The following is a 27,995-nucleotide window of genomic DNA, read 5'->3' as shown; positions in this document are numbered from 1 at the left end:
AGTAATTGGCAGCGGCTTACTCTCATAAGAACAATCAATTAGGCTATGTGTTGGTATAGTGGCATGATGCGCCATGACGAGCTTGCTCGTCACTACAGGTTACAGCTACAGAAATACAGCGACTCAAATATAGATGTGACGGTCATAGGACACTACTCCAGGTCAAAAGTATATTCGATACGAACTGTGAACGAACATGTCAACACTGCTCTGGCGACCTTCAGGAAGGCGACGCCGTGGCGTCTTATGCGCCTTACGCGAGTTCTCAGTTTGAACTTCGCCGCATCACAGAGATCTGCGCGGCACGTTAGTACATCATGTAACAGTCAAATCCCGGCAAACGAACCAGGTAGTGTTCTCCGCTTCCGTGAGGTGGTATCCCTTTGCTCAAGGATTGATGGGGCATCTAAAGTAACGTCGACCCAAGACATGTCGATGCTTGCAGCGTGAGTGGATTCGCAGTGATTCCATTCAGCGCGAGGATGTCTGCTTCGATGCTCCAAAACGAGCCTGCGGCGTTCAACGTTCATCAGGGGATGAACAGACAATAAGCATGACAGACAGGACTCGCCGCTCGATCTCCTTAATTTCTTTCAGGAACGCCATCGGATCATTTACTTCGCCGACTTCCAGTAGATCCAAGGAGATGGTGACAAGCGGTATGATGTCGCGATCTTCTTCAGGATCGCCCAAGAAGACTCGGGGTAGCAGATCCGACGGTGCAGGGCTGGCGGACCTCGGACGATCAGCGATGGATTCGATCATAGAGGGTACATAAGAGTCGGAACGTCCGTCGTCGTCGCCGACATCTTGTCCATGCTGTTGCGAGTCAGATAGTGACTGCCTGCCAACGCTCTCCGCATTGCGATGAGCGAGTTCGGCGGTATCCACGCCGGCGGGTGTGTCAGGCGGGAGAGCTGCTTCGTCGGCTTTGGACTGGTGCACATGCGCTGCAAGACACGACGCCTCGTCCGCAAGACCGGTTTTCGAGTCGCTGGTTGTGAACTGCAGTGCCGCAGGCTCTGGCCTTGACGTGTCAGCGGAATTGTCATCGTGCCGCGCGTCTGCTTTGCCGTTCGACGTCCGAGGCTCGCCATCGAGCGCGTCAGTACCAGTCTGAGTTTGTGCGGTGCCTGCTGGTATAGTGTCCACTGGAGCAGCCAGCAAGCCCGTCCGGTCTGACTCACGCGCCAACGAGATCGATGCTGCGTGTACGCTCTGGAGATGAGTCTTGGGGGCATCATCCGACGGCAGCAGTTGGGCGTCTGCTTGTACCCTCGCTGCTAGTCGGGCATCCCGTATTTGGTGGTCTTCGTTGAGATAGAGTTTGACAGGAAACCTGTCGTACGGGGGTATGAACGTAGCGTTCGTGTGGTCGTAAAATAGCTTGGTCTGGATGCGGACAACCGGCATAGCTATGCTGTGTTGGTAGCAGCCTGGAAAGCGAAAGGGAGGGGTAGTAGGAACTGGTGTCCGCGACAGCGGGTGTTCAGTCGCTGGCAGAATCGGCACACACATGGCTGCGTCAATGCACTCTTCGTCGTCCTGTCGACATAAGCCTCTACCAACGAGGGCAATGCGACACTTGTGGTCCGGTCTTCTTGGAAGCGGTAAATCCAAAGTCTGGCATGAATGAAATTAGGGATGCTCCATGAGTATTCAATGGATGGATACCTGGAATACATAAGCGATGTATTTTTTCGGCTGCAAGATCTGAGCAGCAGCAGTTAAGTCAGGGTCACCTAGCGGTTGGACCATGTTGATAGGAGCTAGCTGAACGACAATGTATGTGCCGTGCGTAGGCACGAAGTATTGTCGATCTAGAAAGTATGTCAGCCTTGGCAGCGCTGCACTCAAAACTAGAGTACTAGTGCCTGACTCTATATCCTTACCATTCGCCACGTCCGATGAGTTGTCAGACATTTGCGACATAGTGAAGCTATCCGTCGCCGAGTCAGGAGTGAGTCGTGGAGAGGACAACGGCTACTGCGAGTGTCTCGGAACATAGGTCATAGTAGAGAGAGAACAAGGGGTTGTGTTGACGGACAATAACTTGAAGAACATGGGGCGTGCGACCTCGCCTGTTGTTTCCAGGGCCAAAGCTTTGCGTATCATTCTGATTCATGATATGCATGATCTGGCGCGCGTTCGCGTGTACGTAAGTATCACAAGGGATTGCTTCGCTTCGCTCCGCCTGGCCGGTATGGCTTGCTTGAAGCTTGCTCAGAGGTTGCTTGAACGAGTATGAGAAAACCGTAGGTGACGGAGGTTACGATAGTCAGTGTTTGCGCACACGTAGGGGCGACAATCTAAACAGCTGCCCGGGCCCCTGATGCGGAGCTCGAGGAGGAGTACTATATACGTAGTATCACTTATGTACATGTAGGTCTTGCAGACCTTGGACTGAGGACTCCAGTCGGCGATCATCGCCCTTAAGGCTACTAGCCGACTCTCATGTGCACACGGCCGTAGGTGTTGGCATGCCAGTGGTGGCATGGATGCATCGCGACGAGCTGACGACTCGTATATATAACTGTAACGAGATACTAATCCTAGTCAACTTGGGTATATTCGATACGAACTGTGAAGGAACATGTCAATACTGCTTTGGCGACCTTGAGGAAAGCGACACCACGCCGTCGCATGTGCCTAGCGCGAGTTCGCAGTTTGAACCTCGTCGCGTCACACAGTTCTGCACGGAATATTAGTGCACCAAGTAACCCTCTTATGCTAGTAGACGAACTTGAAATCCTGGTCCGTTTATGCGCGGTGGCATCACGTTGCTCGAGGATGTATGGGGCGTCCGCAGTAACGTCAACCCACGATGACGTGTCGACGCTGGTAGCGTTGCTGGACTGACAGTCCCATTCACACTGATCAAGTCTACTTCGGTACTTGAGGACGAGTCTGTGAAAGTGTTCAGCCGAACATATCCATACATAAGGCGGCGGCCAAACGGACACTCACTGCTGGATGACCTCGATTTCTTCAAGGAACGCCATCGGGTCGTTGACCTCGCCGGCTTCCGACAGGTCCAATGAGACGGAAACGAGTGGTATGATATCTCGGTCTTCATCAGGATTGCCCAGGAAGATCCGATGCAGCAGATCTGACGGTACTACAGGACTTGCGGACCTTGAACGGTCCGCAATAGATTCAATCATAGAGTGCGTGCTAGAGCTGCCAGTGGAACGTCCATCATCGTCACCGGTATGTGACTCGGAACGTTGTGAAGATGACCGCTGCTCAAAGCTCTTCACACTACGATAGGCCGCAGTGATATCTACGCCAGCGGACACGTCAGGCGCGTCAGCTGTCCTGCCGACTTGGGACTGATCCGACTGGCTCGAGGTACGCTGAACTTCGTCTGCTGGTCCGTCTTCCGATATGCCGTTCGCGTGATGTGGGGCTGCAGGTTCGAGCTTCGGCGTGTCAGTGGTAACGTCGCCGCGATATGCGTCTGTGTTGGTATTAAACGTCGGAAGATTACTTTCGAACGCGTCTGCGACAGGCTCGTTGCCCACTGGTGGTCCATCTTCCCCCTGGTGCTCACCCGCGACCGAGCTCGATGCTGTGCGTGTACCGCAGTGGTCCACATCGTCTTCGTCAGACAGCGGTTTGCCGGCGGGTTGGCTCCTCGCTGCTTGTAGGGTGTCCCGTTTTCGATGGTCCTCGTTGATGTAAGTCTTCACGGAGAAGAGGTCGTATGGGGATATAGCGATGGCATTTGTGTGATCGTAGAAGAACTTGGTCGGAATACGAACAACTGGAACAGCCATGCTGTATTGATAGCAATCGGGGAAGGGGAATGAAGGCCTTGTCGGCACGGGTTTCCTTGAAAGGGGATGCTCCGTTGTTGGCGAGATTGGGATACACATGCTGGCGTCAATGTTCGCGTTGTCGTCCTGTCGACACGGTCCTCGGCCAGCGAGCGCAATGCGACACTTATGATCTGGTCTCTTCGGTATTGGTAGATCAATGATCTGCAGCAATACACATCTCAGCATTGATCAGTAGTTGTTCTTGGGAACGTACACGGTACACATATGCGATGTACTTGCACGCTTGCAAGGCTTGAGCGGCAGCAGTCAACTCAGGGTCGCGTAGCGGCTCGACCATGTTGACAGGATCTAGCTGGACAACAATGTAAGTGCCTTCTGTGGGCACAAAATATTGCCCGTCTGAGCAGGATTACATCCGTCATCGTGTAACTCTCGAGTGCAGTATACTTGACTCTTACCATCTGACGAATCCGAGCTTGACGTTCGTGGCATGGCGTAGCTAATCCTCGTCTGGCGGGAGATGTGGATGGGGGAAGACAGCTTTCGACGCTATGCCGATGGTTGAGAACAAGAGGACGCTCGTGGGACAGTGTCAACAATAAAACCTTCAAGTTCAACAAGCACGACTGTTGTCTCCAGGCTGTGCACAAGGTGTGCGCTTGGTAGAGCACAAGCGAATGCATCTTCCAATAATAAGTGGTCGTCGGACCTGCGGTGCTCCGCATTTCCCGAGAGATCCCAGACAAATGCTACAACGGCAAAAAGTACGTTGAACAATAACAACCACTTGGAGTACTATAGGCGCTCACCTCCGAGTCGTCTCATCCGCCGCATCGAGTAACCGAGCTCGCAAGAATTGACTGCGCCCTATGCTGCGGACACTTACATAGTCGACTCGGGCAATGGAGGAAGTGAATGTATCAGACCCATCTTTCAGAAGAAAGGGCGATGCTATTGTGGCTATTCATCTGGAGTCCCAGAGCAAGTGACGCGTCGTCACGCATGCACCAGGACAGCATAACCGCCAACCCGCGACGGAGCCTTCTCCATTTAGAACTTCAATTTCAACCAGTAGAGTATTTCTTATGGATACCCAATTTCTGGCGAAACAAAAGACAATAGTCACCCGCCCTGTCAGTGTGACGGGATGCTTGATCGTCGGAGGGTGCAGTATGTAGCAACGAACAGTACCTGGAGCATCGCAGGATACAATAATTCTCCGTCAGATAATTCTGATGAGTCTTGTATCAGCCTCGAATACACACACAATGAGAAGTGAGATTGATATGTACGAGAAGCGCACATGTAACGAGAACTCACCGCACGATGTGCTTCTGCGACATACGGAGTTGTTCGTCCCGTCCCGAGTCCTTATCACTACGATTGGGATGCGAGAGGTCAGAAGAAGCGAAACGTTCCTGATATTTCGGAAGCACGTACAGTATGTGCCGCCCGACGGAGCCGCTGGCCGTACTCAGTGTCATGACGGCAGCGACCCCGAAAGAGGCATGATTGAGCATATCGAGCTTCCAGCTATCTTGACACGATGCGATACATACGTAGGAGGAGGAGGAGGAGGCCGGGACAGGGCTCGGACTCACCGTCGCCATCGTCCGCAGGCAGGCCCGTGTCCTCCACCGCCTCTGCGCCGCGCTCAATGACGTGCACGACACGCACGACACGCCCGGAGACGCGTCCGACAGTGTCGAGCACATGTCAGCAGCCGGTCGTCGGGCGCTAACGCGTGACGCACCACCGCCACCGCACTGCTCTCAACGGCCACCGCCTCCGCACGACCATCCGTTGGGCAGCCACCAGTGACAGTCACCCGACCACACGTCAAGACACTCGCGCCGTCCCAATGGACGCGCGAGCATCGTATCAGCGACTGGATAGCTGGATTGCCGTCAGTCCAGCTAGCGGCGCCCAGCGACTCGCGATACTTACAAGACCGTTCGGTCCTTCCTCCCCGGATCCTCGTCTCTGTGCTCGCGCCTCCTCCCTCAATTTAAGAGGCCTTTCACTCGAGCTGGCAACACGCAAGCCGGCTGCGCAGCTCAGGTAATACGCCGCTGCGCGCGCAAGTCCAGCACCGAGTGGCAGGACCAATCAGGACGCGACGCACACAGAGCAAGGAGGGGTAGAGGCTGGAACAAATGAGAAGGAGGGGGAGGGTTATAAGAAAGAGAAGGAGAAGGAAGGACTGGGCGAGAAGAGCATAGACAAGCCTCGCTCTCACTCGAAGTTCGAAGGTACGTCCTCATTAGGCCCAAATCCCTCGCCTCCACCTCTCCCTGTGCCTGCGCGAACAGGGCGCACGTCCAGCTTATTCATCTGATTCTTTACCATCGTCCGCAGGCAGGCCCGCGTTCTCCACGGCGATGCCCGATGACGCGCGCGACATGCGCGACTACGCGCTCGACGACGGCGAGCGTGTATCGGTGACCCACCGTCAGGCGCGAACGCGCGACGCGCTCCTCAGCTGCCGCGTGGCACCGCCTCGACTGCGAGCGCCGCTCGGGCAGCCCCTGCGCTGCGGCGAGGTATCCGTGCTACCCTAACGAGCGCACTAACTGTTATGCGCGGGCTGCTAGCAGCGCGTGACATCGGCGAGTCTCAAAGCCTGCTAAGTCCCCGCATCAATGCAGCACTTGAGCAAACTGCGAGGTCATGCGACCGCTCCACGCATCTTGCAACCGCTCAGCCCTCGTTGACACGACGAACGAAAATCACCGCACCCGTGCAGCATGCTTGTGCTCGACACGAAGACGGAGGGGCCACAGGCGACGCACCACAGAGAACGGGACCATGCAAACGTGCAACGTGAGGACCCTCCCGCTTGCGCCTGCTCAACTGCGACTACTGGTACTCACAGTGACATGTTCATCTGCAGATCACACGACGGACCGGGCCCTTTGCACCCTCCTCACCGCCGTGTCAGCGTCACACATTGCCATTTCCGCAGGTGGTGTTCTAATACACCATGTCACCACCTCATTGTGCTGTCCCAGCTGCCCGGTCTTTGGATTCTGGTGCACCCGTCTACTGCCCTCCTCCCCTCAAGAAGGTCGTGTTTAGAGTCTGCCCAGGGGAGACGCCGCACTCCTTGACCTCATGGTCGTGTAACATCCTGTCGGTGCTGACCACAAAGACTTGCAGCAGCTGTATCCATGGTGATTAAGAGATGAAGGAGTTGTCATGCGACGCGGAAGGCGGGCTGAAGTAGACTGTAGGTGTGCATGTACATGTTACCAGTCACAGAATGTATTGGCACGCCTGCGTTGTGGACGCCATCACTCCTATTGTACTTGTCATTTAAATATGGGTCGTGGTCCGGGATAAATAGAAGACGAAGTGAGAGGAGCTGCCATGAGGCAGCGCGACTTGTCACAGCCATTCGCAGTGAACGTGCGATCTCTTCCGTGCGGGTCAAGTGCGGGTGCTAGTCTCTTCGGCCGCGTAGGCTCCTGCGAATCAGTACTCACGTACTGGCAGTGGGAGATCCCGCTTCATTGGCCGCGAGCGTTTCGTGGAACGAAATCAATGTTATAGGAGGAGGAGGATAGAGGCTCTGGCCGACTCTGATTCAAATGAACGCAATGAAGTGAATGTTGGTATAGTGGTATGGACGTATCGCGACGAGCTGCCTCGTCACCACAACTACAGTCTAGCGACTCGTATATAGATGTATCTGTCATGTTATACTAATTCAAGTCAAGGGTATACTCGATACGAACCGTGAAGGAGCACGTCAATACTGCTTTGACGACCTTGAGGAAAGCGACACCACGGCGTCGCATGTACCTGGCGCGAGTTCGCAATTTGAACCTCGTCGCGTCACACAGTTCTGCACGGAATATTAGTGCACCAAGTAGTCCTCTTATGCTATGAGACGAACTTGAGATCCTGGTCCGCTTACGCGCGGTGGTATCACGTTGCTCGAGGATGGATGGGGCGTCCGCAGTAACGTCAACCCATGATGACGTGTCGACGCTGGTAGCGTTGCTGGACTCGCAGTCCCAATCAGACTGATCATGTTTACTTCGGTACTCGAGGACGAGTCTGCGAAAGTATTCAGCCGATATCCATAGGATAACCACAAGGCGGCGGCCAAACGGAAACTCACTGCTGGATGACCTCGATTTCTTTTAGGAACGCCATCGGGTCGTTGACCTCGCCGGCGTCCGACAGGTCTAATGAGACGGAAACGAGTGGTATGATATCTCGGTCTTCATCAGGATTGCCCAGGAAGATCCGATGCAGCAGATCTGACGGTGCAGGACTTGCAGACCTTGGACGGTCCGCAATAGATTCAATCATAGAGTGCGTGCTAGAGCTGCCAGTGGAACGTCCATCATCGTCACCGTTATGTGACTCGGAACGTTGTGAAGATGACCGCTGCTCAAAGCTCTTCACACTACGATGAGCCGCAGTGGTATCAACGTCAGACACGTCAGGCGCGACAGCTGTCCTGCCGACTTGGGACTGATCCGACTGGCTCAAGATACGCTGACCTTCCTCTGCTGGTCCGTCCTTCGATATGCCGTTCGCGTGATGAGGGGCTGCAGGTTCGGGCTTCGGCGTGTCAGCGGCAACGTCGCTACGATATGCGTCCGCATTGGTAGTAAGCGTCGGAGGATCACTTTCGAACGCGTCTGCGACAGGTTCATTGCCCACTGGTGTAGCATCCGACAGAGAAACTGGTCCATGTTCCCCTTGGTGCTCACCCGCGACCGAGCTCGATGCTGTACGTGTACTGCGGTGGTCCACGAAGTCTTCGCCAGACAGCGGTTCGGCGGCGGGTTGGCTCTTCGCTGCTTGTAGGGTGTCCCGTTTTCGATGGTCCTCGTTGATGTAGGTCTTCACAGAGAAGAGGTCGTACGGGGATATAGCGACGGCATTTGTGTGATCGTAGAAAAACTTGGTCGGGATACGAACAACTGGAATAGCCATGCTGTATTGATAGCAATTGGGGAAGGGGAATGAAGGCCTTGTCGGCACGGGTTTCCTTGAAAGGGGATGCTCCGTTGTTGGCGAGATTGGGACACACATGCTCGCGTCAATGTTCGCGTCGTCGTCCTGTTGACACGGTCCTCGGCCAGCGAGCGCAATGCGACACTTATGATCTGGTCTCTTCGGTATGGGTAGATCAATGATCTGCAACAATACACATCTCAGCTTAAATCAACAGTTGTACTTGGAGACGTACACGGTACACATATGCGATGTACTTGCAAGTTTGCAGGGCTTGAGCGGCAGCAGTCAAATCAGGGTCGCGTAGCGGCTCGACCATGTTGACAGGATCTAGCTGGACAACAATGTAAGTGCCTTCTGTGGGCACAAAATATTGCCCGTCTGAGCAGGATTACATTCGTCATCGTGTAACTCTCGAGCGCACAGTCTATTAGACTCTTACCATCTGACGAATCTGAGCTGGACGTTCGTGGCATGGCGTAGGAGATGTGGACGGGGGAAGACAGCTTTCGATGGCTACGCCGATGGTTGAGAACAAGAGGACGCTCGTGGGACAGTGTCAACAATAAAAGCCTTCAAGTTCAACAAGTACGACTGTTGTCTCCAGGCTGTGCACAAGGTGTGTGATTAGCGAAAGCATCTACTGGGGCGCCATATGCATGATGGCTACTAGTAGTTACGTACTAGGCGCCCACAAGCGGATGTTTGCAAATTATGTAAACCTTGATTCTGTAAACATGGCCTGGCCCATATTGACAGGATTCGAACGTGACTTGTCCCTTCGAATCCCGCGACTCGTGACAGGCGAAAACGGCAAGACGCGTGACATCGTCACGGTTCGCGTCTTGAACCGTTTTCGCCATCTCCGCGCTCGACCCGCGGTGCTGCTGAGTTTTTCGTCCTCCATTATCCCTCCAGACCTCATCACTAATGGCAGAAGCCCCTGGTGCAGAGGCTGCTGGCGCGAGCACTGGCGCGACGGCAGGACCTGCCGGCCCTCAGCCGCCAGGTCCGGGCGAGAGCGAACTTCAACCAAGCGGACAGCAATCCGCACCGCAGCCGCCGAGCTCGACGGCCCCCCAGCCGCCGCCGCCGCCGCGCATCACGCGCGCTCGAGCCAAGGCGGGCGAGCAGCAGGAGACCGCGGGCGCCGACGCGCCCCCCGCGGGCAACGCGCCCCGCAGGCGGCGACAGCCGACGACGCCCGGTCGAACACAATCCGACCGACCCCAGCAAAAGCGGAGTCGCCCCACCGCGATCAGTCCGTCGGGACCGACGGCCGGCGGGTCCAACGAGCAGCCAGGCGGCCCAGGACGCACGCTGGTGCCGGACACTCCACCCCGTTCCCAGACGGGCGGCGACGACCCCGTCGAGTCGCCCGAGGCCGACGTGCCCGAGGACGACCCCATCGAGTCGACCCCGCCGGAAATCCGGCAGCACTATGCCCAGTTGAAGGCGCGCCTGCGGTCGTTGCCAACCGCCGCCAGACTGCAGTACTGGCAGTACCGCGAGTCCCTCGACGACGCGGTTCTGAGCCCCGGTATGCCGATTGCCTCGGCCAGCCAACGTAAGTGGTTCACCTCCATATCGCGCCCCGTGCAGACGCACGCGCAGCGCCCGAGTGCAGACGCGCTCCTCGTCGGCGCAGACGCGCCGCCGATCGCACAGACGTGCAGCGGCTCCGCGCAGATGCGCATATAGCCGGCGCAGACGCGCACATACCCAGTGCAGATGCACACGCACCCAGCGCAGACGCGCATATAGCCGGCGCAGTCGCGCCCATACCGTCGCAGACGCGCGGATCCCCCGCACAATCGTGCACATGACCAGCGCAGGCGCACCTTTTGCGCTCGGCCACGCACTATCTACGGCCGCGGCAGGGCACGCGTATTCGTTTGCGACCCCCGCTGACTTGTTGGCAAAGCCTTTCTAGAAGCCCCTGCACTCAGCATGGCGGAGCAGCTACCCCGAACCTATGCGTCGGTGGCGGCCAGTCAGCCCCTCGTTCCCGCCTCACCCACCATACTCGACCCGGACCACTTGTTGGACCCCCCACGGGTGGTGAAGGCAATCAAGGCCGGAATGAAGCAGTACATTCCGCTCACGGCGCTCACCAATGCCGCATGCCGGACAGCCTACCGCACTGCGCACAAGGGCCGCGACACCGTCCGTATCGAGAACGGTGTACTCACGGCAACCGCGAAAGAGTTCGACGCCTCACGCGAACTCCACCTGACCACCGAAGAGTTCCGTGAGGCGTGGCCCAGGCTGGTGCGCCTCGTCCGAGACCATCACCCCCACGCCGAGCGAGAGCTCCTCGCGGATGATTTCCACGGGTGGTTCAACCTGATCACCACCAAGCCGAAGTTCTCCATGTACCCCGGCCTCTTCATAGCCTTGGACGTCGCCGTGCGCCGCAGCTGGACGGCCAGACCAATCAAGCTTAACTTCTGGCAGGAGGAACTATACCGGGAGCACATGCAGGACTTCCTCCTGGCCAAAGCTGCCGGAACTGTAGACGAACGGGGCTACCCAGTCGAGACGACCCATAGTCTAACGTCCACGTCCAACGCAGGACCCTCAGGTGCAGGGGGACGTGCCGACACTGGTTTCCCCGGTGCAGGGGGGCGTGCTGACGCCGGCCGTCCGCCCGCGCGCAGCCAAGGGCAGAGCTTTCGTGAGCCCCAGCGAGCGCAAAGCCCCGCCCGACGCATGGAACCACTCCGATGGTGCTTCCTCTGTGGCCTCCCCTTCCACGGCGAGCCGTGCCGCAACGACAACCCCCCGTACCTTAAGCGCGGCGAAAGCGGGCTTGTCCAGCCAGACGGCTCCCGCCTGTGCGTCAAGTTCAACAAGTTCGGCTGCCGTGGCTCCTGCCGACTCGCTCACGTCTGCTCCTTATGTGGCAAGGAGCATGGCGCCCAGCACTGCCCCCGACACGCCTGACGTGCGGGCGGTCGTGACTCCGCTGCGCTGGGACGCATGGCGGAGTGAGCTCGAGGCGGCAGGCTGCCTCGACGAGTTTGCTGATGTCCCCCCTGGCATCAAGAACGGGTTTCGTATTGGCGTGTCGTCTTCCATCTCTTCCACTTTCATCCCTCCAAATCACAAATCAGCCCTCGAGCACCCCGAAGCCGTCATCGAGCATATTCAGACCGAGCTGTCCGCCCGCCGATACTCCGGACCGTTCAATCCTGAGCGGCTGGAGTCGATCATCGGGCCCTTCAGAACCTCCCCGCTAGGGACGGTTCCAAAAGCAAATAGCCCCGGTGTCTTCCGCATCATCCAAGATCTCTCGTTTCCTCGCAACGACCCTCATCACCAGTCCGTGAATTCAGAAATTAACCCAGATGATTTCCAGACGGAGTGGGGCACTTTTGCAGCCTGCGTCCTACTTATCGTCAACGCTCCACCGGGCACCCAGGTGTCTGTGAACGATGTCGAGAAAGCATACCGTTGCATGCCAATACACCCCGAAGACCAGGTCCATGTAGTCGTCATGTGGGACGAAGACGCATACGTCGACCACTGTGCCGCGTTCGGAGCGGCAAGCTCCAACGGCGTGTTTGGACGCCCAGCCGACGCGATTGTGAGCATCTACCGCTTTCGCGGTGTCCAAGACCTTATCAAGTGGGTTGATGATTACGTTTTCTTCCGCTACCCCATACAACAGAACCCAGACGGCTCCTACGTCTACTCCTACGACGAGTCCTTGATCTTCTCAGTTGCCGAGCGCCTCGGATGGCCGTGGTCCCTCCCCAAGCATTCACCCTTTGCCGATGTTTTCACGTACAACGGCTTCCAGTGGTGCCTGTCCGCGCGCACTGTCGAGATTGCAGGCAAGAAGAAGGCCAAGTACCTGGCCCGCCTCGCGCCATGGGTCGTAGGTGCCTCCGTGACCAAAAAGGAAGTCGAGGGTGCAATTGGAATGCTCAACCACTGCTGCCTTGCCGTCCCGGAAGGACGCTCACGCTTACCATCACTCTATCGCATGAACGCTGCCTTCGCCATCTCCGGGAACCATTTCTCTCGCCACAAGATCACGAATGCAGTCCTAGAGGACGTAGCGTGGTGGCAGGGCAAGCTCGCAGAGGATTTCTGTGGCCAGACCCTATTCCTCCCTCCACTCGATGAGTCCCTGGACATCTTTGTCGACGCATCGACGTCCTGGGGCATTGGCCTCATAGTCGGCGGCAAGTGGTGCGCCTGGAAGCTGGCAGAGGGCTGGAAAAGCGACGGGCGGGACATAGGCTGGGCCGAGATGGTTGCGGTCGAGCTAGCTGTCCGCCACCTGGTAGCTATTGGCGCTATGGGCGTGATGCACCTGATACGTTCCGACAACAAGGGCGTCATAGGGGCCCTCGACGCAGGTCGCTCCCGCAGCATACAGCAAAACCGCATCCTCCGCGAAATCGTCTCGATTTTTAACTTGCATCGCATCTCATCAGCTTTTCGTGCAATTCCTCTGACGGGCCCTGTCAGGGGCTTCATAAGCGCTCAGAACGCTTCAGATCGCATCAGAACGCCTCATTTGGCCAGCCCTCAAGATCTCGAATTTTTGGGAATTGTTGTCGTCAGACGGAGTTTTTCAGAGAGCTTCAGAGAGGGTCAGAGCAGTCCAGAGTGGTCAGAATGCACCAGAATCTCAGCTACTTCAGACGTCATATGTTCGACAGAAATATATTTCTATTACTATAGACAGTCATTACAGTTGCCCACCATACATGATGCTCCGGCACTTGCTCGGCGCGTGCGGGTCGTCCGTTGTGCTCACGCGTCTTCTGGCTCGCCGGCTTCGTTGCACTCCCCTGCTTGCGCGTCGAGCTCTGCATCTGCATCGCACGGTGCTCACCTGGGCTCTGGTCTGCACCCCACGAAACGGGCGACGACGAGAAGCTGTTGATATCGCTCGTCGGCGTGCTGCCCGTCGCGGTGTACGTTGACGGCACGGGCGCAAGCGTGACTAGCTGGTCCGGATGGCGGTACTCTGCAAACTGGAAGCGCTGCTGGGAGATTGAATCCACGGTCAGGATCGATTGCGCGGATGATCGCGTCTGCATGCCAGTCGCGTTCGCATACTGCCCGCCTTGGGCAAAGCTCTCAGCCTACGCGTCGTAGTCCGCCATGCCACACTGGTCCTGCTGCTGCGCTGATTGCGCGGGACCGTAGAACATGGGCGGCGCGCCGAACATCGGGGGCGCTGGTGTTGGGTGAGATGAAGATGACGTACTGTTTGCAGGCGTCCAGGTCGCGACACCCTGGTTGCAGTAGACTGAGCCTGTCTGCGTCCGGGGTTTATCACCCCCGTGTTCGCGTCCACGCCTTCGTTACGATCATCGCTGCAACCTGACTGCGCTTGTCAGGTAAGGTCGCGAGACGACAAGGAGCGTACTCACCTGATCGCTCTGCCTTCTAGCCACAATGTCTCCCCCTTCCTTCGTGACCATCCTTCGCCCCTCCGTCGATGTTCTTTACGTGTCGCTGGAGCCCGTTGCGGCTGCTGGGCCACGCGATCGTGGGGCGCGCGGCAGGTCGATTCACGTGCCGACATCTCTTGCGGATGGACGGACTCGGACCTGCACGTGTTTTCTTGAGGTAGGCAGCAAGGAAGGAAGGGCGAAGCGAAGGTCAGAGATGGCAACGAGTCGGGGCCGAAGGCGGACGTGTGGTGAAGTGCTGTCACGGTGAGAGCGAGAGGATGGTAGCAAGCGCGCGTCTCGTGGCTGAGGCGCTTAGCACTACAGCTGCGCCTCCGAGTTGTGACTCACAGCGTCCGTTTAGCCTCCACATCGTCTCACTCAGCCGCAGCCGCCGTTGGACCGTCCCACTTACAGCTCGATGCTCAAGCCCGGCACTGCAAGTAGCAATGTGTGCTCAACACAACGGGGATGTGAGCGTGGTAGAAACGGAGGATTTGGGGCACGACAGGGACAGTCCAAGTAAGTGCGAACATTCGACATTGCTTAGTTACCCCTTCTTTGCAGGCTGAGGCAAACGAGTGACTGGAACATATTCGTTCACTCCTGTTACTCACTCGCACACCTGAACCGTTCGTTCCAGTCATGTATACCACACTCCTGAGTCCTGCCCACTCACTCACTCGTGGACCCACTCGTTGTCTGGCCGCCGGCACGACTCTCCGACGCAGCCCCATAACCTCGACATGGCCAAGGCGGCGCCGCGGTGGACGAGTGGTGCGCGTGGCTCTGGACTTACGGGTACGGGTCGAGAGTGAGCGCTGGGAGTGGGGATGGCATGGTAGGATGTGTAAGAGTGCAAGACCGCCGGGTAAGTCGCTGCCCAATTCGCTTTTGCGCCGCTCCTCAGACTCTCGTAGCACGTCCTCGAATGCGCCCTGAGCTGCGCGCAAGACTCGCGTGTCAGAAACCAGCGTCGTGGCGGGCCATGCATCCGAAATGTGTGCCGCCATGCCTTTGCTACGCCAAATGCACCTCAGTTAGGGATACAGGACGGCGGCTTTCCCACCTCGAGCTACGGGCAGCTCGATGTATGTATCCCCTTGCGTCCAATTCCGCGCAGCTCATGTACGTCGATACAACGAGCTCTCGACGCGATTATAGCACGTGTTTCGCTGAGCTAACCTTCAATGTAAGTCCTAATATACATAGTCTTTTCATGATTGCCCAAGACTACTCAATTCGCTGACATGGTTGCACAGTACATCAAGAGATCAAGAGCCATATTCACAGGGTGAGTGTGCCTCCTGCATCGTGCCCCAGCTGTTTGCCCGGTGCCCGTCCTCCCCGGCTTGACGTGCCCACTCGCCGCGTCCCTTTACCTCCCTCACCTCTCCCTTGTCCGGACGGCCTCTCGACGTGTCAATACCACACTGCAGCAGCACCCGAGTCAACTGCAAGATAATGCAATGCACTGTCTGCGTATTTCGCAGCCGCCGCCCTTCGCTGACGCGTTCAACGAGGATCGCTACACTTGCGTCCGCACTCAATGCGAGGATGGAGAAGACCTTGGCGCCGTGTTGTGATGCTGTGCTCCGACGTGTATCTATGTATACTATGATGATTCTAGTAGTCTCTAAATACATCGTAATCGCACCAATTTACATGCAGGAGGGGTTTCCTGACAAAATGTGTGATCTCTGCTGTCTGACGTACTGTGTTAACTGACACTGTCTGGCACTATCTGAGGCCAGATGAAGTGATCTGATGGGTTATGATGTCTGGAGTGCCCTGAAAGGCTCTGAAGCTCTGAAGGCCGACTGTCAGACACACATACCGTCAGAGATTGCACGGTTTCCTGATGCTGGGCAAAGACACTGTACGTCAACACAAAGGACAACCTTGCAGACCCACCTTCACGTGGTATATTCCCGGACATGGCAGATCGTTTAGAATACACGTTTAGAATCCCTTCGCATCTTGAACCGTTCGTTCAGTACGTTACCTAGCCACGAAATAATACCTAGTTGATCCACCGAGCAGCGGCACGTGACAGCGTTGAATACGCGAACGTCGCACAGACGGTTGCATCCCCCTAAGCCAACGCGCACCATGTGGCAAGACGACTCCTTCACCAGCCGCATCCGCGATTTTAAGGCATCTATCACTGCTCACTCTCAGACAATAAAGTCCGAACCAGCCGCCAAACCGCTGCCCAAAAACCATTCACGCGCTCTGCCAAGCGTTGCGACACGCCGAAGTAGCCTCATCCTATCCGACACTCAGACTCGGAGTTTCACATCCCCTAGCTTATCCATCCTATCTGCATCAACTGTATCACAAACATACTCAGTCCTCTCGGTATGCCTAGCCAAATCAACCATGGACAAGTACGGCAGCGGGCTGGCTGCTTTCCAAACCTTTTGCGACTCCGAACAGGTCCCGCAAGCATCGCGTTTGCCAGCTGATGAATTCCTCCTATGCGCGTTCGCAGCCTCCAAAGCTGGCAGCATGGTCCGCTCTACCGTTCAGAACCTAATCTCCGCCGTCCGAGCCTGGCACATCGTCAATGGCGCACCATGGAACGGCGGCCTACGGCTCGCATACATCATGAACGGGATCGAGGCACTCGCACCACCCGGCAAACCCCCGCGCGCCCCAGTAACGCATCGAATGCTGGAGCTGGTATGCACAGAAGTCGACATCTCGTCGAACGAGGGTTTATGTGTACGGGCAGCAGCTGCTACCGCGTTCTGGTGCCAACTTCGGCTGGGAGAGATATTCGCAACCTCCCGCGCGGTCTCGGACCAGACGAATATACCCTCCAGAGACGACCTATCTTACGACCTCGACGCTGCCGGGTCGATGCAGCTACGTCTGCCATGGACAAAGACCAAACGTCACAAGGGGGAGACCGTCATCGTTACACGCCAATGCGGCTCTACCGACCCTATATCCGCACTCCATCATCACATCCAATCTAACCGTCCTTCCGCGTTTGAGCCCTTATTCTCTTTCCGCACGCCAAACGGCTCGCTCAGCTGCTTAACCAAAAAGCGGTTCCTCAGCATATGCAACAAGATATGGTCAAGCCACGGCTTACCACACACGACCGGACACTCTTTCCGAATAGGAGGGACAACCGAGTTGTTAATGGGAGGTGTCGATCCTGACGTCGTCAAGACGATGGGTCGTTGGTCTTCAGACGCCTTCTTGCGCTACTGGAGAGCCCTAGAGGTGGTTGTTCCCCTACACGCCGAGAGATTGCGAGCACCGTCGACTCAGCAACGCCCCAAGGCGCTCAAATCAGCCATCACGAAGAAACGGGTCCGTTTCGCAGATGCAAGGATTCCGTAGCCAGACAGATATTTGACGAGCGGTAGATTTGTAGGCTCGTAGACGTGCAGCTAGTTGATTGGAAGCTAGTCTCGTCTGTGGTTGGGTGTGCCGCGCATGCGCTCGTCAGCGACTTCGTCTACACCGGCGTTTGTGGCTCAGGCGAGCCTCAGCCAAATTGGGCAAGCCGCCGATGACCGATGTGTAAGGCCGTGGCGCCAGATGGTCAGGTCGCGGGACTAGTCGAATCGACCATTTGACGGGTACCGCGTAATGCGACTCTGACCCTCAGGTCAGAGTCTCAGCTGGCCGCTAGAGCTCAGGTGATCTGATCGACATGTTGATATTTAGACTGCTGCAATGTATCCTGTTCGCACTTCCGGGATGCCTCCTCAGTGGCATGACAGGTGCGGTCATTCGTGTGACGGCAATATGATGTTCAGCTGTGAGGCAGAGAATGGGTCATGCATGGCACGGGTGACCACAGGATATCTGATTGTCGTTGCACAGTGGCCGCTCAATTGCAATCGACCATTGCGCTAGCTCGAGGTCCGATTAACTTTGTTCATGATTATTATGACTCGGAGTATGATACGGGCGAAGTAAAGCTCAGGAGTCCCGGTGCACATTACTAGATGAAAATACTATCGGAAAGTTAAAAGAATGAATGAATGACGGGCACGAGCCGCACGATCGCTATCATCCCCGAAGTCGTACTCCAGGTAAAATCAGGCTGTCAGGAATGCTGCATTGCTCGGGAGCAGCTTGCCCTCTGCCGCTAGATCGACGGTGTTGTCCTGGGCGAGCTCAGCTTCCTCGTATGCGTTTCTATCGACCGTCCCGTATGCGTCTTGATCCTCACGAAGGCCGCGTTGTATGATCCTGCACAGCAATGGCCGAATCAGGATCCATCAATCGGACAGCACGGCGCAGACAATGATTATGGGCTTACCTGGAGACCTCGAGCGTGTTCTTCTGCTTGCGCAACTCCGAGAGCTTCTTGTCGACAACATTCCAATAATGTTCGGTATTTTTCAAGTTCGGTTTCTCCTGAAGCAGCCTCTCGAACCGGCGTCGCTATTACCGAAAGCCGTCAAGTTAACAAATTGTGACCAGGTATCCGACTCGGAGTCGGCGGTATGCTTACCAGATATGCAATGCGTGCACAGACTTCCAGCGTGAGCTTGATCGGCGCTGACTTATGTAATGCGGAGATCTCGGCCGCAAGCTCGAGTATGTTCAACTTGAGCGGCGGGGTTGTGACGCGCTTGTTCTTCGACTTCGTAAGATGCATTGCATCGAGCTCTGTCAGCCTCTCCGGGCCAAGAGACAGTAAGATCTATCTCAGAGTATCATTCAATGCGTTGTAGGGCCAGAGGACATTACAAGGGAACAAGAAACTCACCGCATGTTTGATAGCAGAACGACGATCAGTCAGCCGGTTCCTCACTCTCTCTGCAACAACCTCTCGCTTCTTGAGATCATTCTTGACCTCAGAGGTGAAGCCCCAGCTCGGATTCGCGGACAAAATGGCCTAGCACGACTGTAAGCCCCATGCACTGCTCGAGGTCGTGGAATGATCCTCCCTACCAGTACAACATTGATAGGGTATGATTCTGTGACATATGTGGGAAGAACCGGGGAGCAGAGGACAGCATACGTGTAATGCTCAATTTCCGCCTGTAAACATCGTGAAAGGTTGACGAGAATGATTGTAGTGAGCGTGTTACTTACGTGGAGTGCCCTTGGAATCTCCCACAAGGCATCTGCCGGCTGGATGGTGTCGATGCGTTCTCGTAACTTCATTATTTGCGCCGTGCTGTAGATCAAGAGCTCATGGGTCGAGCGCTGTGGGAAAAAGATTAGATAGCACAACGTAAGATGAATGAGTAATGAATGTCACGGTACCGCTGCGACCTTTGTGAGTTCATCATGGTCGGTCTTCTTCAGCTTGAAGTGCCGGGACACAAGGCCGACGTATTGCGACACATCACCATCCGTATCAGGAGCCCGACGCTTCTGACCGGCTACAGGTTCTGGAGATTGTTCGACCACTGATGATGCAGGCAGGCTTGCGGGACTCGAAGGATGCTGGTCCCCATTAGAGTCTTCATCCGCCGGCTGGCCCAGTGAGCCTGGCAGTGATGAGCCGTGTACCTGTGGTGACGCTGGCGGGCTCGAGCCTGCGAGGGAGATGGCGTCGTCACCTGTTGGCATTAGAATGTCGACTCAGAGAGCAATGTGTAGCGAAAATGAAGGGAAAAATGAGACAATTGAACGAGAGAGCAATGATGGGATGAAAGCAACTTGAACGGCGTTGCAATAAAATTCACGGAGAGGTTACGACCCCATCACGTGTGCTTGTGGGTCCACAGCGACTGCTCGATTGACTCGTCACAAGCAACGGGGGCCGATCTGAGAGTCTGTGTGGCACCAACGGTAAGTCTTACGCGCTCCGGCGGCGGCGAGAGTCTATAGTCATTCAATGAAGGATACATACTTAAATCACGTCATCTCTAGGATGTATTGTTTGCGTTCAACGCTCAACATGACTGCTACGCCTGCAAGTGCTCTCTGGCAACAGGAACAGCACCTGTACAGCAAGAACGGCGAGAGACGGCGCAGACGCGACAGGTGATCAAACATGTTGGTGACGGCCCCGACGCCGATCGGTATATCCTGAACATACATGCTCTTCACAATGCGGCCTTAATACGACAGACACTTCCCCGAAGCCTCACGGCGCCAAAGCCGTATATACCAATTCAAGAACGTGTCAAGAAGCACTACGAGATGGCAGCGAAACTTCAAGTTTCTGGACCACAAAAACGTGCGGAGGCTCAGGCGAAGGCAGCTGAGACTCGCGCGCGCAATAAAAGCCAGAACGCGAAAGCACAAGCTGCCCAGTCTGAAGCCTCGACGTCTTCAGCCGCCGCAATTGGTGCCAGTGGTGCCGCTGCGTCCCAGCTCTCGTAGCTCTCGAACGTTGGAACAGGCTCGTTGACTCAGTGTCTGTGACTCTGTAATGTACGATGCATGCAGAAATATGATATTGCCTAGTACCGAGTGTCAGTTTGACTAGGGATTGTACTTCTACATCCTTCGACGCGAACCTGTACATTACATGACATATTGTTCAGACTCTACCGGGGCCACTGTACAGCCTTACCCTGAGGCTGCCGTCACGTCTCCGCCTTCGTGGCAACCAGCCGACGTGGTATTGTTCTCATGATATTCGATATAACCACTTCCTCAGACTGCGTCTTGTGTCCCCTCCCGCCGATGTGTGAGCTAAATGGCACACGTCTCCCAGCCTATGGTAAGCTTACTCGTCAGCTTGCCCAGATGTGACGCCGTCAGGCAAGGACAAGCTGACGGCAATGCTATGGCCGTACAAGGAGACAGACCTGCGGCACCCGATCACTTCAGGTCTCGGGCCGACGGGCGATAGTTGGCGGTGTAGCAGGTGGTTTGTCCTCGCGCATCCACCCCCGGCACAACCCCAGACCCCCGGTCACCGGTATCCCCGGCGCCGGGTGCAGACCTACGGTCTGGTCTAGCCCAACCACATAACACTGTGTACGCGATCTCGGAATGCGCACGCTGGCAACAGCTAATAGCACAGTCCGATCGTAAGATAGTTCATAGATATCATACTACGCAACGAGTTTCTTAATAGATCATTGCCGTTGCGCCTAGGCACGAGTTGACAGGATTCGAACGTGACTTGTCCCTTCGAATCCCGCGACTCGTGACAGGCGAAAACGGCAAGACGCGTGACATCGTCACGGTTCGCGTCTTGAACCGTTTTCGCCATCTCCGCGCTCGACCCGCGGTGCTGCTGAGTTTTTCTGTACTTCGGTTGCCCAACACAGTTACTATGGTGCCGCCCGAAGGTTGATCTGCGGTCTGGAATCTCGACGTCGCTTATGTGGTGAACAACGATGTTCACATCAACTCGGGCCATCACGTTCCCAAAAGTACTCGCGACAATAGCGTTGACACTGGCAGAGTCGCTCAAAAATCAGAACGTTTGTCTTCAAGCTCTGGGAACGCCTTCCAAGGTTACCACGGGTGCTGATAATGGTAGACAATATGAGGTCGCAAACAATTGACAAGAACGGTCTGCTGAACAAGATCGCAGCTCAGTGTCCCGTTATTCCCTGGCGACGTAAAGGGTCGAAGCTGTCTGGTAACGTTATTCTCACTCCTGCGAATGGTATGTAAAGCATTCGCGCCTTGTCAGGTAGAGCAAACCGCCCCGGCCTTCCTACTCGAATCCTCTTCGGACTACTCAAATCCTCCTCAGACTACTCGAATCCTCCTCAGATGAGTTCTTGTTTGCTCTGTCTCTCACGGGAGCAGTCACCACATCACACCGACCAGTGCGAGGTGGTGTATGACGCCTCTGAGCCTGCAATTGCGGGCGACATCTATGGCGGCGAACAGTCCGTCAATACACCGATATCTCTCATACTAGCGCAAACTCTCGACTATCTGGGGCGCTCACGTACGCATTTGAGGCTCGATGGTTCTCTTCGGAGCGGTCTCACCGGGCAAAGCATCGAGCGGTCCACGTTGTCTTCCATGTGCAGTAACCTGCGAGGGAAGTATCGACCCTGTATCATCGACGATACAGTGGCAGAGGGCAGGACTAACGTGGCCATCTATCTGATGGCGACGTATGGCAGCAAGCCTCTCGAGACAATGCCCGACATTCACCGCCATTTTTCCCTTGCCGTCTACCCAAACCAGGGAGGAGCGGAGCATGTCCATACCACGCCGGAGTGGAAAGGAAAGCGGATGCAATGGATCATCGCTTTCAAATATGACGTCCCCGCACACGTCCTTCGTCAACGGTGGTTCAATCGATGGCGAAATGTGCAGGACAACCGGATGATCGGATCGAATCATCGTTTCGGACCGGAGGTAATGGGATACCTTGACGCACAATCTACCAAGAAGATGAACAGGTGGCAGAGAAAATGCTTCAAGGACCCGAGCTTGATTGACAAGATGGTCGACGCTTGCCTGTCGGTGTGTCATGATTCCCTTGAACGACAAAGAGCAATCATCTTGATTATATGTACAGAACCCGAGCAGGTTGTCTTGTCGTGGATCACACAATTCTGCAGGAAGGACGAATTGGCGGGTACAGTATTTCGTGTCTCGCTGCGATGTCCCATCTGAAGTCTCTGTTCAGTGTGGCTCCACTGTGTCTTCAAACACAAGTGACACGTCCATGCGCAGCTCTCGCACGACTCACAGCACCTATAGCACGGCTTCTTACGACAGCGTTCACCCAAAACACTCTGGGAGGAAGTCGAAGGTGCTATCTCTTCGCGGTGTTGATGGCCGCTCTATGAAGATCAGTGAGGCTCCATCCTTGGCTTCGATTCATGAGACTGTACCTGTGCAACTTCCCGAGGTGTGTGGTCATCTCATGGCCAAGCGACGGTGGTTGACAAGACCTCCTATCACAGCATCCCACGACACAGATTGGTAGCAGCCACCCAAGCGTGCGCTATACGCCTCCGAGTGTGTCATTCAACAAGCCGCAGCGCGAGGTTGTACGCAAACCTAGTACTAGTCAACTGGTTGCCGACGGTATCAGGAGGTTCACTAGCATCAGACGGATTCCTTTGCGCAGATCGGTGAGTGACTTGTCTGGCAACTTGTCCTACGGCTTTCTCACTGTGACGTATTCATACCAGAGCCGCGAGTCATGATGCAGTCGCGAGCAGCGCAGCCACGCAGTATTCAATCGCATGCTGTCCTGCTGCGTATAGCCCATTCCCGACCAATCATGATGCAGGCACATGGACTTGACAGAATTTTCCCGATCCATATTATTCATTCACTTCCATATCCTTTGCTATCGCCCGAGAACTCAGGCCTCAGGATCCAGCTTCCCGTCCATCGCACCTCGCTCGCTTCTTACCACTCCGTAAGCTATCCGCGTCTGGTCAATTGTACGTTCTATGCCTTTATACCCATCTACGAATATCGTGTACTTTCCCCTCTCCCGCTCGGACCAGATGCTTTGCGGTCATCTAGTTATACAGTATTATGAATCCTTCTCCTTGCCAGTGGGAATGGACACCGAAGAGAAGGATCTGATACGTCCAATCCACCAGTCACCCCCCGAGCAGTCTTTACGTGCTTTTGCAACTTGAGGCCCATTATGTACGTCGAAGCTACCGGACTAACCAGACGTCCGACTCTGCTTATCGGCTATGACCGGTATACCATGTACTACAACCACTCTTAGTCTACCAGTGAACGTACGGTCTCTTAAGCTGCCGTACGGATTGTGGTAGAGGCTCTGGCGAACTCTCATGAGCACAATGAAGTAAACGTTGATATAGTGGCATCGATGCATCGCGATGAGCTGCCTCGTCACCACAACTACATGAATCCAGCGACTCGGATATAGGTGTATCGAATTCTAATCCGAATCAAGGGTATATTTGATACGATCCGTGAAAGAACATGTCATTACCGCTTTGACGACCTTGAGAAAAGTGACACTACGGCGTCGCATGTGCCTCGCGCGAGTTCGCAATTTGAATGCCACAGCATCACAAAGTTCTGCGCGGTATGTTAGTAAACGGAGTAACGGTTGAATACTGAGACGAACTAGACAGCCTTGTCCGCTCTGGTGAGGTGGTACCACGTTGCTCGAGGATTGATGGGGCATCTGCAGCAACGTCGACCCATGACGCGTCGATGCTGGCATCGTGAGCGGAATTGTAGTAATCCCATTCAGTGTGAACCTGTTTACTTCGGTGCTCAAGGACGAGCCTGCGGGACTCATGGTTCAGCCAGGCATACAGGCGGTATGACAGCAGGCGGTCCTTTGACACTCACCGCTGGATGACCTCCATTTCTCGTAGGAACTCCATCGGATCGTTCCCTTCGCTGACCTCCGACAGGTTCAGCGAGACGGAGACGAGCGGTATGATCTCGCGGTCTTCGTCGGGGTCACCTAGGAAGACCTGCTGTAGTAGGTCAGATGGTGCAGGGCTTGAAGACCTCGGGCGGTCAGCGATTGATTCAATCATGGAAGGAGTATAAGACCCCGAACTCCCGTCGTCGTCCGCAAGTCGCGCAGTCTCCGCGACAGCCGGTGCCTCAGCCGAAGCAGAGTCTACGCTGCCGACTTCAGCTACATCCGGAAGACACAGCACTTGAGCTGGGGACGTGTCTTGCGAGTCGTCTTCCATGGTACGCGGGGCTGAAGGCTTGGACGGCGATGAGTCAGTGATACTGTCACCGCGACGTGTGTCCTCAGCGCCGCAGGCCACTTGCGGCTCACCATGGCGCGTATCTACGCCAGGTTGTGCAACGTCTATTGGGGTGTCAACCGTTGCGAAGGCTGAATTGACTGTCCTGCCGAGCTCCAGTGTGTTCGAGCTCGATGCTATGCGCGCGCTGTGCTGATTTTCAGAGGCTTTGTCGGGCAATGGTGGGGCGATGACCTCGACCTTCGCCTTCAATTGCGCGGCTCTGTTACAATGGTCTTCGCTGTAGTAGATCTTGACCGGAAACCGATCATACAGGGGTATAGAGACAGCGTTCGTGTGGTCGTAGAAGTGCTTGGTTGGGATGCGAATAGTAGGGATAGCCATGCTGTATTGGTAGCAGTCTGGGAAGGGGAAAGGAGGTGTAGTTGGCACGGGTTTCCTTGAAAGAGGGTGTTCAGTTGCCGGGGAGATCGGTACACACATACTCGCGTCGATGCGAGCGTCGTCGTCCTGTGGACAGAGACCTCGACCGACGAGTGCAATGCGACACTTGTGATCCGGCCTCTTGGGTATTGGTAACTCCATGATCTAAGGTCACAGTCAGGTCGGCAGTCATTTATTGAGTAGAACGGATAACTACATGGTACACATAAGCGATATATTTCTTCGGGCGCAAGGCCTGAACCGCGGCGGCGATGCCAGCGTCGTCTAACGGGTCGAACATGTTGACAGGGTCGAGCTGAACAACGAGGTACGTGCCATTAGTAGGCACGAAGTATTGCCCATCTGAAAGGCAAATACTTCGTCATGACATGTTCAGTCGAACGTGAACGATTCGATAGGCTCCTACCATCCGTTATGTCCGATGAGCTATCGCTTTCAGCCGTTTGCGACATGGCACAGCCAATCCTAATGCGGAGCCCAGGGATAAGTAGACGTAGACAGGAAGGGAACAGCTACTGGGAACGATTCGAGGTCGATGGTAAAGAGCAAGAGGACGCATTTGCCCACAATACATTTGAAGGCATGGGATCCGAGACCGTTGACAGTTGTTGTTTGCGGGGACAATTGTGAGAACGGCCAAGACTAGGTTGAACAATAGTAACCGCTTGGGGCACTATAGGCGCTCACCTTGTTTCATCTACATTGAGCATCCGAGCGCGCGAGCTTCCAAGAATTGGCTGGGATTAAGACCGTGTTCTTGCCCTTCATTAGCTGCTTTAGCCACAACAGGACATCACCGTGGTGAACGTCCTTCGAGCTGCGATACATGACTTACACTCACGTCGTGACAACAATGTGGACGTTCGTTTGCACATGCTAGTATCGTGCATGTGGTCGACTTGGACATTACCCATCAGCATCAACGACACCAGTGCCTTGCGAGGAAGTGACGCGCCGTCACGGATGAGCCGGGACAGCGCAGCGGCGGCAAGCCTTCTTCATTTGGAACATCGACCTTAACCTCGCTCAGTAGAGGCTCAGGTTTCCAAAGACCCAGAGGCAAGTATCGCCAAGTATGTCGCAAGACGTCGCAACGAACAGAAGATCTGCCTTGAGATCGTCGAACGACTGCCTCGGTCATCGCAGGTACACGACAAACCTCACTCCGACGACTCTGGTGGGTCTTGTATGAGCCTCGGACACGCACAGATGAGACATGTGGAATAATACAAGTGCGGGTGTCATGAAAACTCACTGCACGATGACCACCTGCATGCAGTGCTTCGCTTCTGCTCTTCGCAGACTAGAAGTCCTTCCGAGCCCCTTGTTGTTCACCAGGACGAACGAGTCACTAATGTGCTGCTCGACCCGTGTCCCGAGTATCACTATGATTGGGATAGAGAGGTTAGGATACGCAAGATATGTCGGAAGCATGTATGTACTGTACCGCGCGCGACCAGACCGGTCTTGCTTGCGGAGTGTCACGGCCGCGATACTCACGATTCTATCTCAGCCGCCAGGGCGTAGCAAAGGCATGACTGCCCAATGAGCATATCCAGCTTCATAGCTGTCTCGAATTGATGCAGTACATAGGAGGTAATGGTGGTCGTGGAAAGATGTAGCGGCGACCTGGCCGACGATGGTGCGCGAGTAGACGCCCACACACTCATGTTCTCCTCTGCGGTGCAACCGCCTCTCGTCTCACTTTTCTCGTCGACCGGGAGCGATCCTCTGACTCTTTTCTCATCTCACACGGACAAGTCTCTGCCCGCAGACTCTTGCATATGTCTCCTGAACGACTCGACATCCTTGCCGCACCCACCACCGCCGGCGACTCTTGTCTCGCTCGACGACGGACAGGATCCTGACCGGCCGGACTATGAGCTAAACCAAACGGTCCTCCATATGCAGTCGCCTGTACTGCGGACGACGTATGTCAGGTGCCCGCCGTTAGGCCAGCGAGAGCGTGGAAGGGGCAGACGCGTGAGGGAGGGCGATCTTGGACTCGAGCATCCCTGGATACACCTCCAAGTGCGCAATCTGCACAGGGAATGGTCGTTTGAGGTGGGCATTGTGGACCAGTCGGGGAGAGAGGGTATCGTGCGATGCTCCACGTTCCAGGTACTGTCCTCTCTTTGTTGGGTATGAAGTCTGTGTAATGGCTACTTTGGAGCACGATGACTGCCGCGAGTTGTAAGATCGTCCTCAGTATGTCTCGACGCTCTTCGCCGATTGCTCACGCATCATCTGGCAGAGGGAACCGCGATTGCAACTTACCAAATCTCCGCTGCTTCACCTTCCGCTGAGTTTTCCGTCGCCGGTGTCGCGCCCCCTGACCTCATGGTCAACGATTACGCTCAACCTGCCTTCCCTCCTGCCACACTTTTCCTCCGCGTCCCTTATACGAGTACGAGAGACGTCCGGGAACGCGGAAGACGACGTGGATGAGCAGGACTCGGACGTGTCGCACGTATTTGATGGTCCTCGGCGCGCTGCGGTGCCCAGCGGGACGTACTCGCACGTCTCGTACGTCAAGGTATACGCGACGTGTAGGTTAAGGCGAATCTGGCTCACGGAGAATGACCCGAGACAGAAGCTGCCTTGGGAGTTCGAGCTTTATGCTGCTTGACGTCTCAGTCTATAAACGTGTCTTCTATGTACCGTATCGCTGCAAGCCCCAAATCACTATACCATGCGATGCAATGCGAGCATGTCCTCCAATGTTCGTGCCCCCACTATGTCCCGGAGGTCTAGTTGTGAGTTCTCGTTACATCTGACGCCTTCATGTAAGCCAT

At 55.5% G+C, this 27,995-nt stretch overlaps 10 protein-coding genes across 10 annotated transcripts; 3 read left to right on the top strand and 7 right to left on the bottom strand.

Annotated features, from left to right (window-relative positions):
• Positions 1 to 8: 8 nt before the first annotated feature.
• Positions 9 to 2,117, bottom strand: C8Q71DRAFT_774528 (uncharacterized protein). The gene is made up of 6 exons (XM_047924531.1): positions 1,893 to 2,117; positions 1,675 to 1,820; positions 572 to 1,623; positions 347 to 510; positions 258 to 295; positions 9 to 184 (listed from the first exon to the last, which is right to left on the bottom strand). The coding sequence occupies exons 1-6, from the start codon at positions 1,930 to 1,932 to the stop codon at positions 143 to 145; spliced, it is 1,482 nt and encodes a 493-aa protein (XP_047775954.1). The 5' UTR covers positions 1,933 to 2,117; the 3' UTR covers positions 9 to 142.
• Positions 2,118 to 2,677: 560 nt separating this feature from the next.
• C8Q71DRAFT_193346 (uncharacterized protein) lies at positions 2,678 to 4,740 on the bottom strand. The gene is made up of 7 exons (XM_047916890.1): positions 4,592 to 4,740; positions 4,388 to 4,531; positions 4,241 to 4,331; positions 4,036 to 4,181; positions 2,962 to 3,983; positions 2,744 to 2,907; positions 2,678 to 2,692 (listed from the first exon to the last, which is right to left on the bottom strand). Exons 2-5 carry the CDS (start codon positions 4,505 to 4,507, stop codon positions 2,964 to 2,966), a joined length of 1,377 nt encoding a protein of 458 aa, XP_047775953.1. The 5' UTR covers positions 4,508 to 4,531; positions 4,592 to 4,740; the 3' UTR covers positions 2,678 to 2,692; positions 2,744 to 2,907; positions 2,962 to 2,963.
• A 2,592-nt stretch (positions 4,741 to 7,332) lies between these two features.
• Positions 7,333 to 9,426, bottom strand: C8Q71DRAFT_193222 (uncharacterized protein). The gene is made up of 5 exons (XM_047916888.1): positions 9,199 to 9,426; positions 8,992 to 9,137; positions 7,909 to 8,939; positions 7,681 to 7,844; positions 7,333 to 7,629 (listed from the first exon to the last, which is right to left on the bottom strand). Exons 1-5 carry the CDS (start codon positions 9,230 to 9,232, stop codon positions 7,487 to 7,489), a joined length of 1,518 nt encoding a protein of 505 aa, XP_047775952.1. The 5' UTR covers positions 9,233 to 9,426; the 3' UTR covers positions 7,333 to 7,486.
• Positions 9,427 to 9,628: 202 nt separating this feature from the next.
• On the bottom strand, positions 9,629 to 10,457 carry C8Q71DRAFT_875639 (uncharacterized protein; the record flags this gene model as incomplete). The annotated part of the gene is made up of 1 exon (XM_047928395.1): positions 9,629 to 10,457. A coding segment is annotated over one exon (774 nt), but the record flags the coding sequence as incomplete, so codon positions are not given.
• Positions 10,458 to 13,526: 3,069 nt separating this feature from the next.
• On the bottom strand, positions 13,527 to 15,013 carry C8Q71DRAFT_725845 (uncharacterized protein; the record flags this gene model as incomplete). Its single annotated transcript, XM_047921726.1, has 6 exons — positions 13,527 to 13,588; positions 13,609 to 13,861; positions 13,987 to 14,102; positions 14,201 to 14,332; positions 14,525 to 14,610; positions 14,973 to 15,013. The coding sequence occupies 6 exons, from the start codon at positions 15,011 to 15,013 to the stop codon at positions 13,527 to 13,529; spliced, it is 690 nt and encodes a 229-aa protein (XP_047775950.1).
• A 3,444-nt stretch (positions 15,014 to 18,457) lies between these two features.
• Positions 18,458 to 19,726, bottom strand: C8Q71DRAFT_713030 (uncharacterized protein; the record flags this gene model as incomplete). Its single annotated transcript, XM_047920893.1, has 6 exons — positions 18,458 to 18,586; positions 18,657 to 18,848; positions 18,915 to 19,043; positions 19,100 to 19,189; positions 19,244 to 19,357; positions 19,418 to 19,726. 6 exons carry the CDS (start codon positions 19,724 to 19,726, stop codon positions 18,458 to 18,460), a joined length of 963 nt encoding a protein of 320 aa, XP_047775949.1.
• A 303-nt stretch (positions 19,727 to 20,029) lies between these two features.
• C8Q71DRAFT_684139 (uncharacterized protein) lies at positions 20,030 to 20,320 on the top strand (the record flags this gene model as incomplete). Its single annotated transcript, XM_047919790.1, has 1 exon — positions 20,030 to 20,320. A coding segment is annotated over one exon (291 nt), but the record flags the coding sequence as incomplete, so codon positions are not given.
• A 984-nt stretch (positions 20,321 to 21,304) lies between these two features.
• C8Q71DRAFT_774504 (uncharacterized protein) lies at positions 21,305 to 23,646 on the top strand. Its single transcript, XM_047924530.1, has 7 exons — positions 21,305 to 21,595; positions 21,654 to 21,701; positions 21,756 to 22,546; positions 22,602 to 22,661; positions 22,713 to 22,937; positions 22,993 to 23,163; positions 23,224 to 23,646. Exons 1-7 carry the CDS (start codon positions 21,454 to 21,456, stop codon positions 23,236 to 23,238), a joined length of 1,452 nt encoding a protein of 483 aa, XP_047775947.1. The 5' UTR covers positions 21,305 to 21,453; the 3' UTR covers positions 23,239 to 23,646.
• A 729-nt stretch (positions 23,647 to 24,375) lies between these two features.
• Positions 24,376 to 25,652, bottom strand: C8Q71DRAFT_860455 (uncharacterized protein; the record flags this gene model as incomplete). The annotated part of the gene is made up of 3 exons (XM_047927802.1): positions 24,376 to 25,344; positions 25,397 to 25,542; positions 25,607 to 25,652. The coding sequence occupies 3 exons, from the start codon at positions 25,650 to 25,652 to the stop codon at positions 24,376 to 24,378; spliced, it is 1,161 nt and encodes a 386-aa protein (XP_047775946.1).
• A 1,183-nt stretch (positions 25,653 to 26,835) lies between these two features.
• On the top strand, positions 26,836 to 27,921 carry C8Q71DRAFT_774485 (uncharacterized protein). Its single transcript, XM_047924529.1, has 2 exons — positions 26,836 to 27,321; positions 27,455 to 27,921. Exons 1-2 carry the CDS (start codon positions 26,869 to 26,871, stop codon positions 27,827 to 27,829), a joined length of 828 nt encoding a protein of 275 aa, XP_047775945.1. The 5' UTR covers positions 26,836 to 26,868; the 3' UTR covers positions 27,830 to 27,921.
• The last annotated feature ends 74 nt before the right edge of the window (positions 27,922 to 27,995 follow it).

This window comes from Rhodofomes roseus (genome assembly GCF_022264815.1).
Source record: "Rhodofomes roseus strain CIRM-BRFM 1785 chromosome Unknown C8Q71scaffold_19, whole genome shotgun sequence".
Lineage (NCBI taxonomy): Eukaryota > Fungi > Basidiomycota > Agaricomycetes > Polyporales > Fomitopsidaceae > Rhodofomes > Rhodofomes roseus.
The sequence above is the reverse complement of the archived record's forward strand: the minus strand, read 5'-3'. Positions and strand labels throughout refer to the sequence as shown.

Coding starts and splice junctions, on each gene's coding strand:
- C8Q71DRAFT_774528 (XM_047924531.1), bottom strand. CDS start 1,932: ATGTCGCAAATGTCTGACAACTCATCGGACGTGGCGAATG. Junction 1,624..1,674: donor ACATCGCTTATGTATTCCAG/GTATCCATCCAT, acceptor CATTCATGCCAG/ACTTTGGATTTACCGCTTCC. Junction 296..346: donor GAAGCGGAGAACACTACCTG/GTTCGTTTGCCG, acceptor CGTGCCGCGCAG/ATCTCTGTGATGCGGCGAAG.
- C8Q71DRAFT_193346 (XM_047916890.1), bottom strand. CDS start 4,507: ATGCGGAGCACCGCAGGTCCGACGACCACTTATTATTGGAAGATGCAT. Junction 4,332..4,387: donor CGTGCTTGTTGAACTTGAAG/GTTTTATTGTTG, acceptor CCATCGGCATAG/CGTCGAAAGCTGTCTTCCCC. Junction 3,984..4,035: donor ACATCGCATATGTGTACCGT/GTACGTTCCCAA, acceptor GTATTGCTGCAG/ATCATTGATCTACCAATACC.
- C8Q71DRAFT_193222 (XM_047916888.1), bottom strand. CDS start 9,232: ATGCCACGAACGTCCAGCTCAGATTCGTCAGATG. Junction 9,138..9,198: donor CAGCTCAGATTCGTCAGATG/GTAAGAGTCTAA, acceptor AATCCTGCTCAG/ACGGGCAATATTTTGTGCCC. Junction 8,940..8,991: donor ACATCGCATATGTGTACCGT/GTACGTCTCCAA, acceptor GTATTGTTGCAG/ATCATTGATCTACCCATACC.
- C8Q71DRAFT_774504 (XM_047924530.1), top strand. CDS start 21,454: ATGTTCACATCAACTCGGGCCATCACGTTCCCAAAAGTACTCGCGACA. Junction 21,596..21,653: donor TACCACGGGTGCTGATAATG/GTAGACAATATG, acceptor ACAAGATCGCAG/CTCAGTGTCCCGTTATTCCC. Junction 22,938..22,992: donor TACCTGTGCAACTTCCCGAG/GTGTGTGGTCAT, acceptor CTCCTATCACAG/CATCCCACGACACAGATTGG.
- C8Q71DRAFT_774485 (XM_047924529.1), top strand. CDS start 26,869: ATGTTCTCCTCTGCGGTGCAACCGCCTCTCGTCTCACTTTTCTCGTCG. Junction 27,322..27,454: donor TGCGATGCTCCACGTTCCAG/GTACTGTCCTCT, acceptor ATCATCTGGCAG/AGGGAACCGCGATTGCAACT.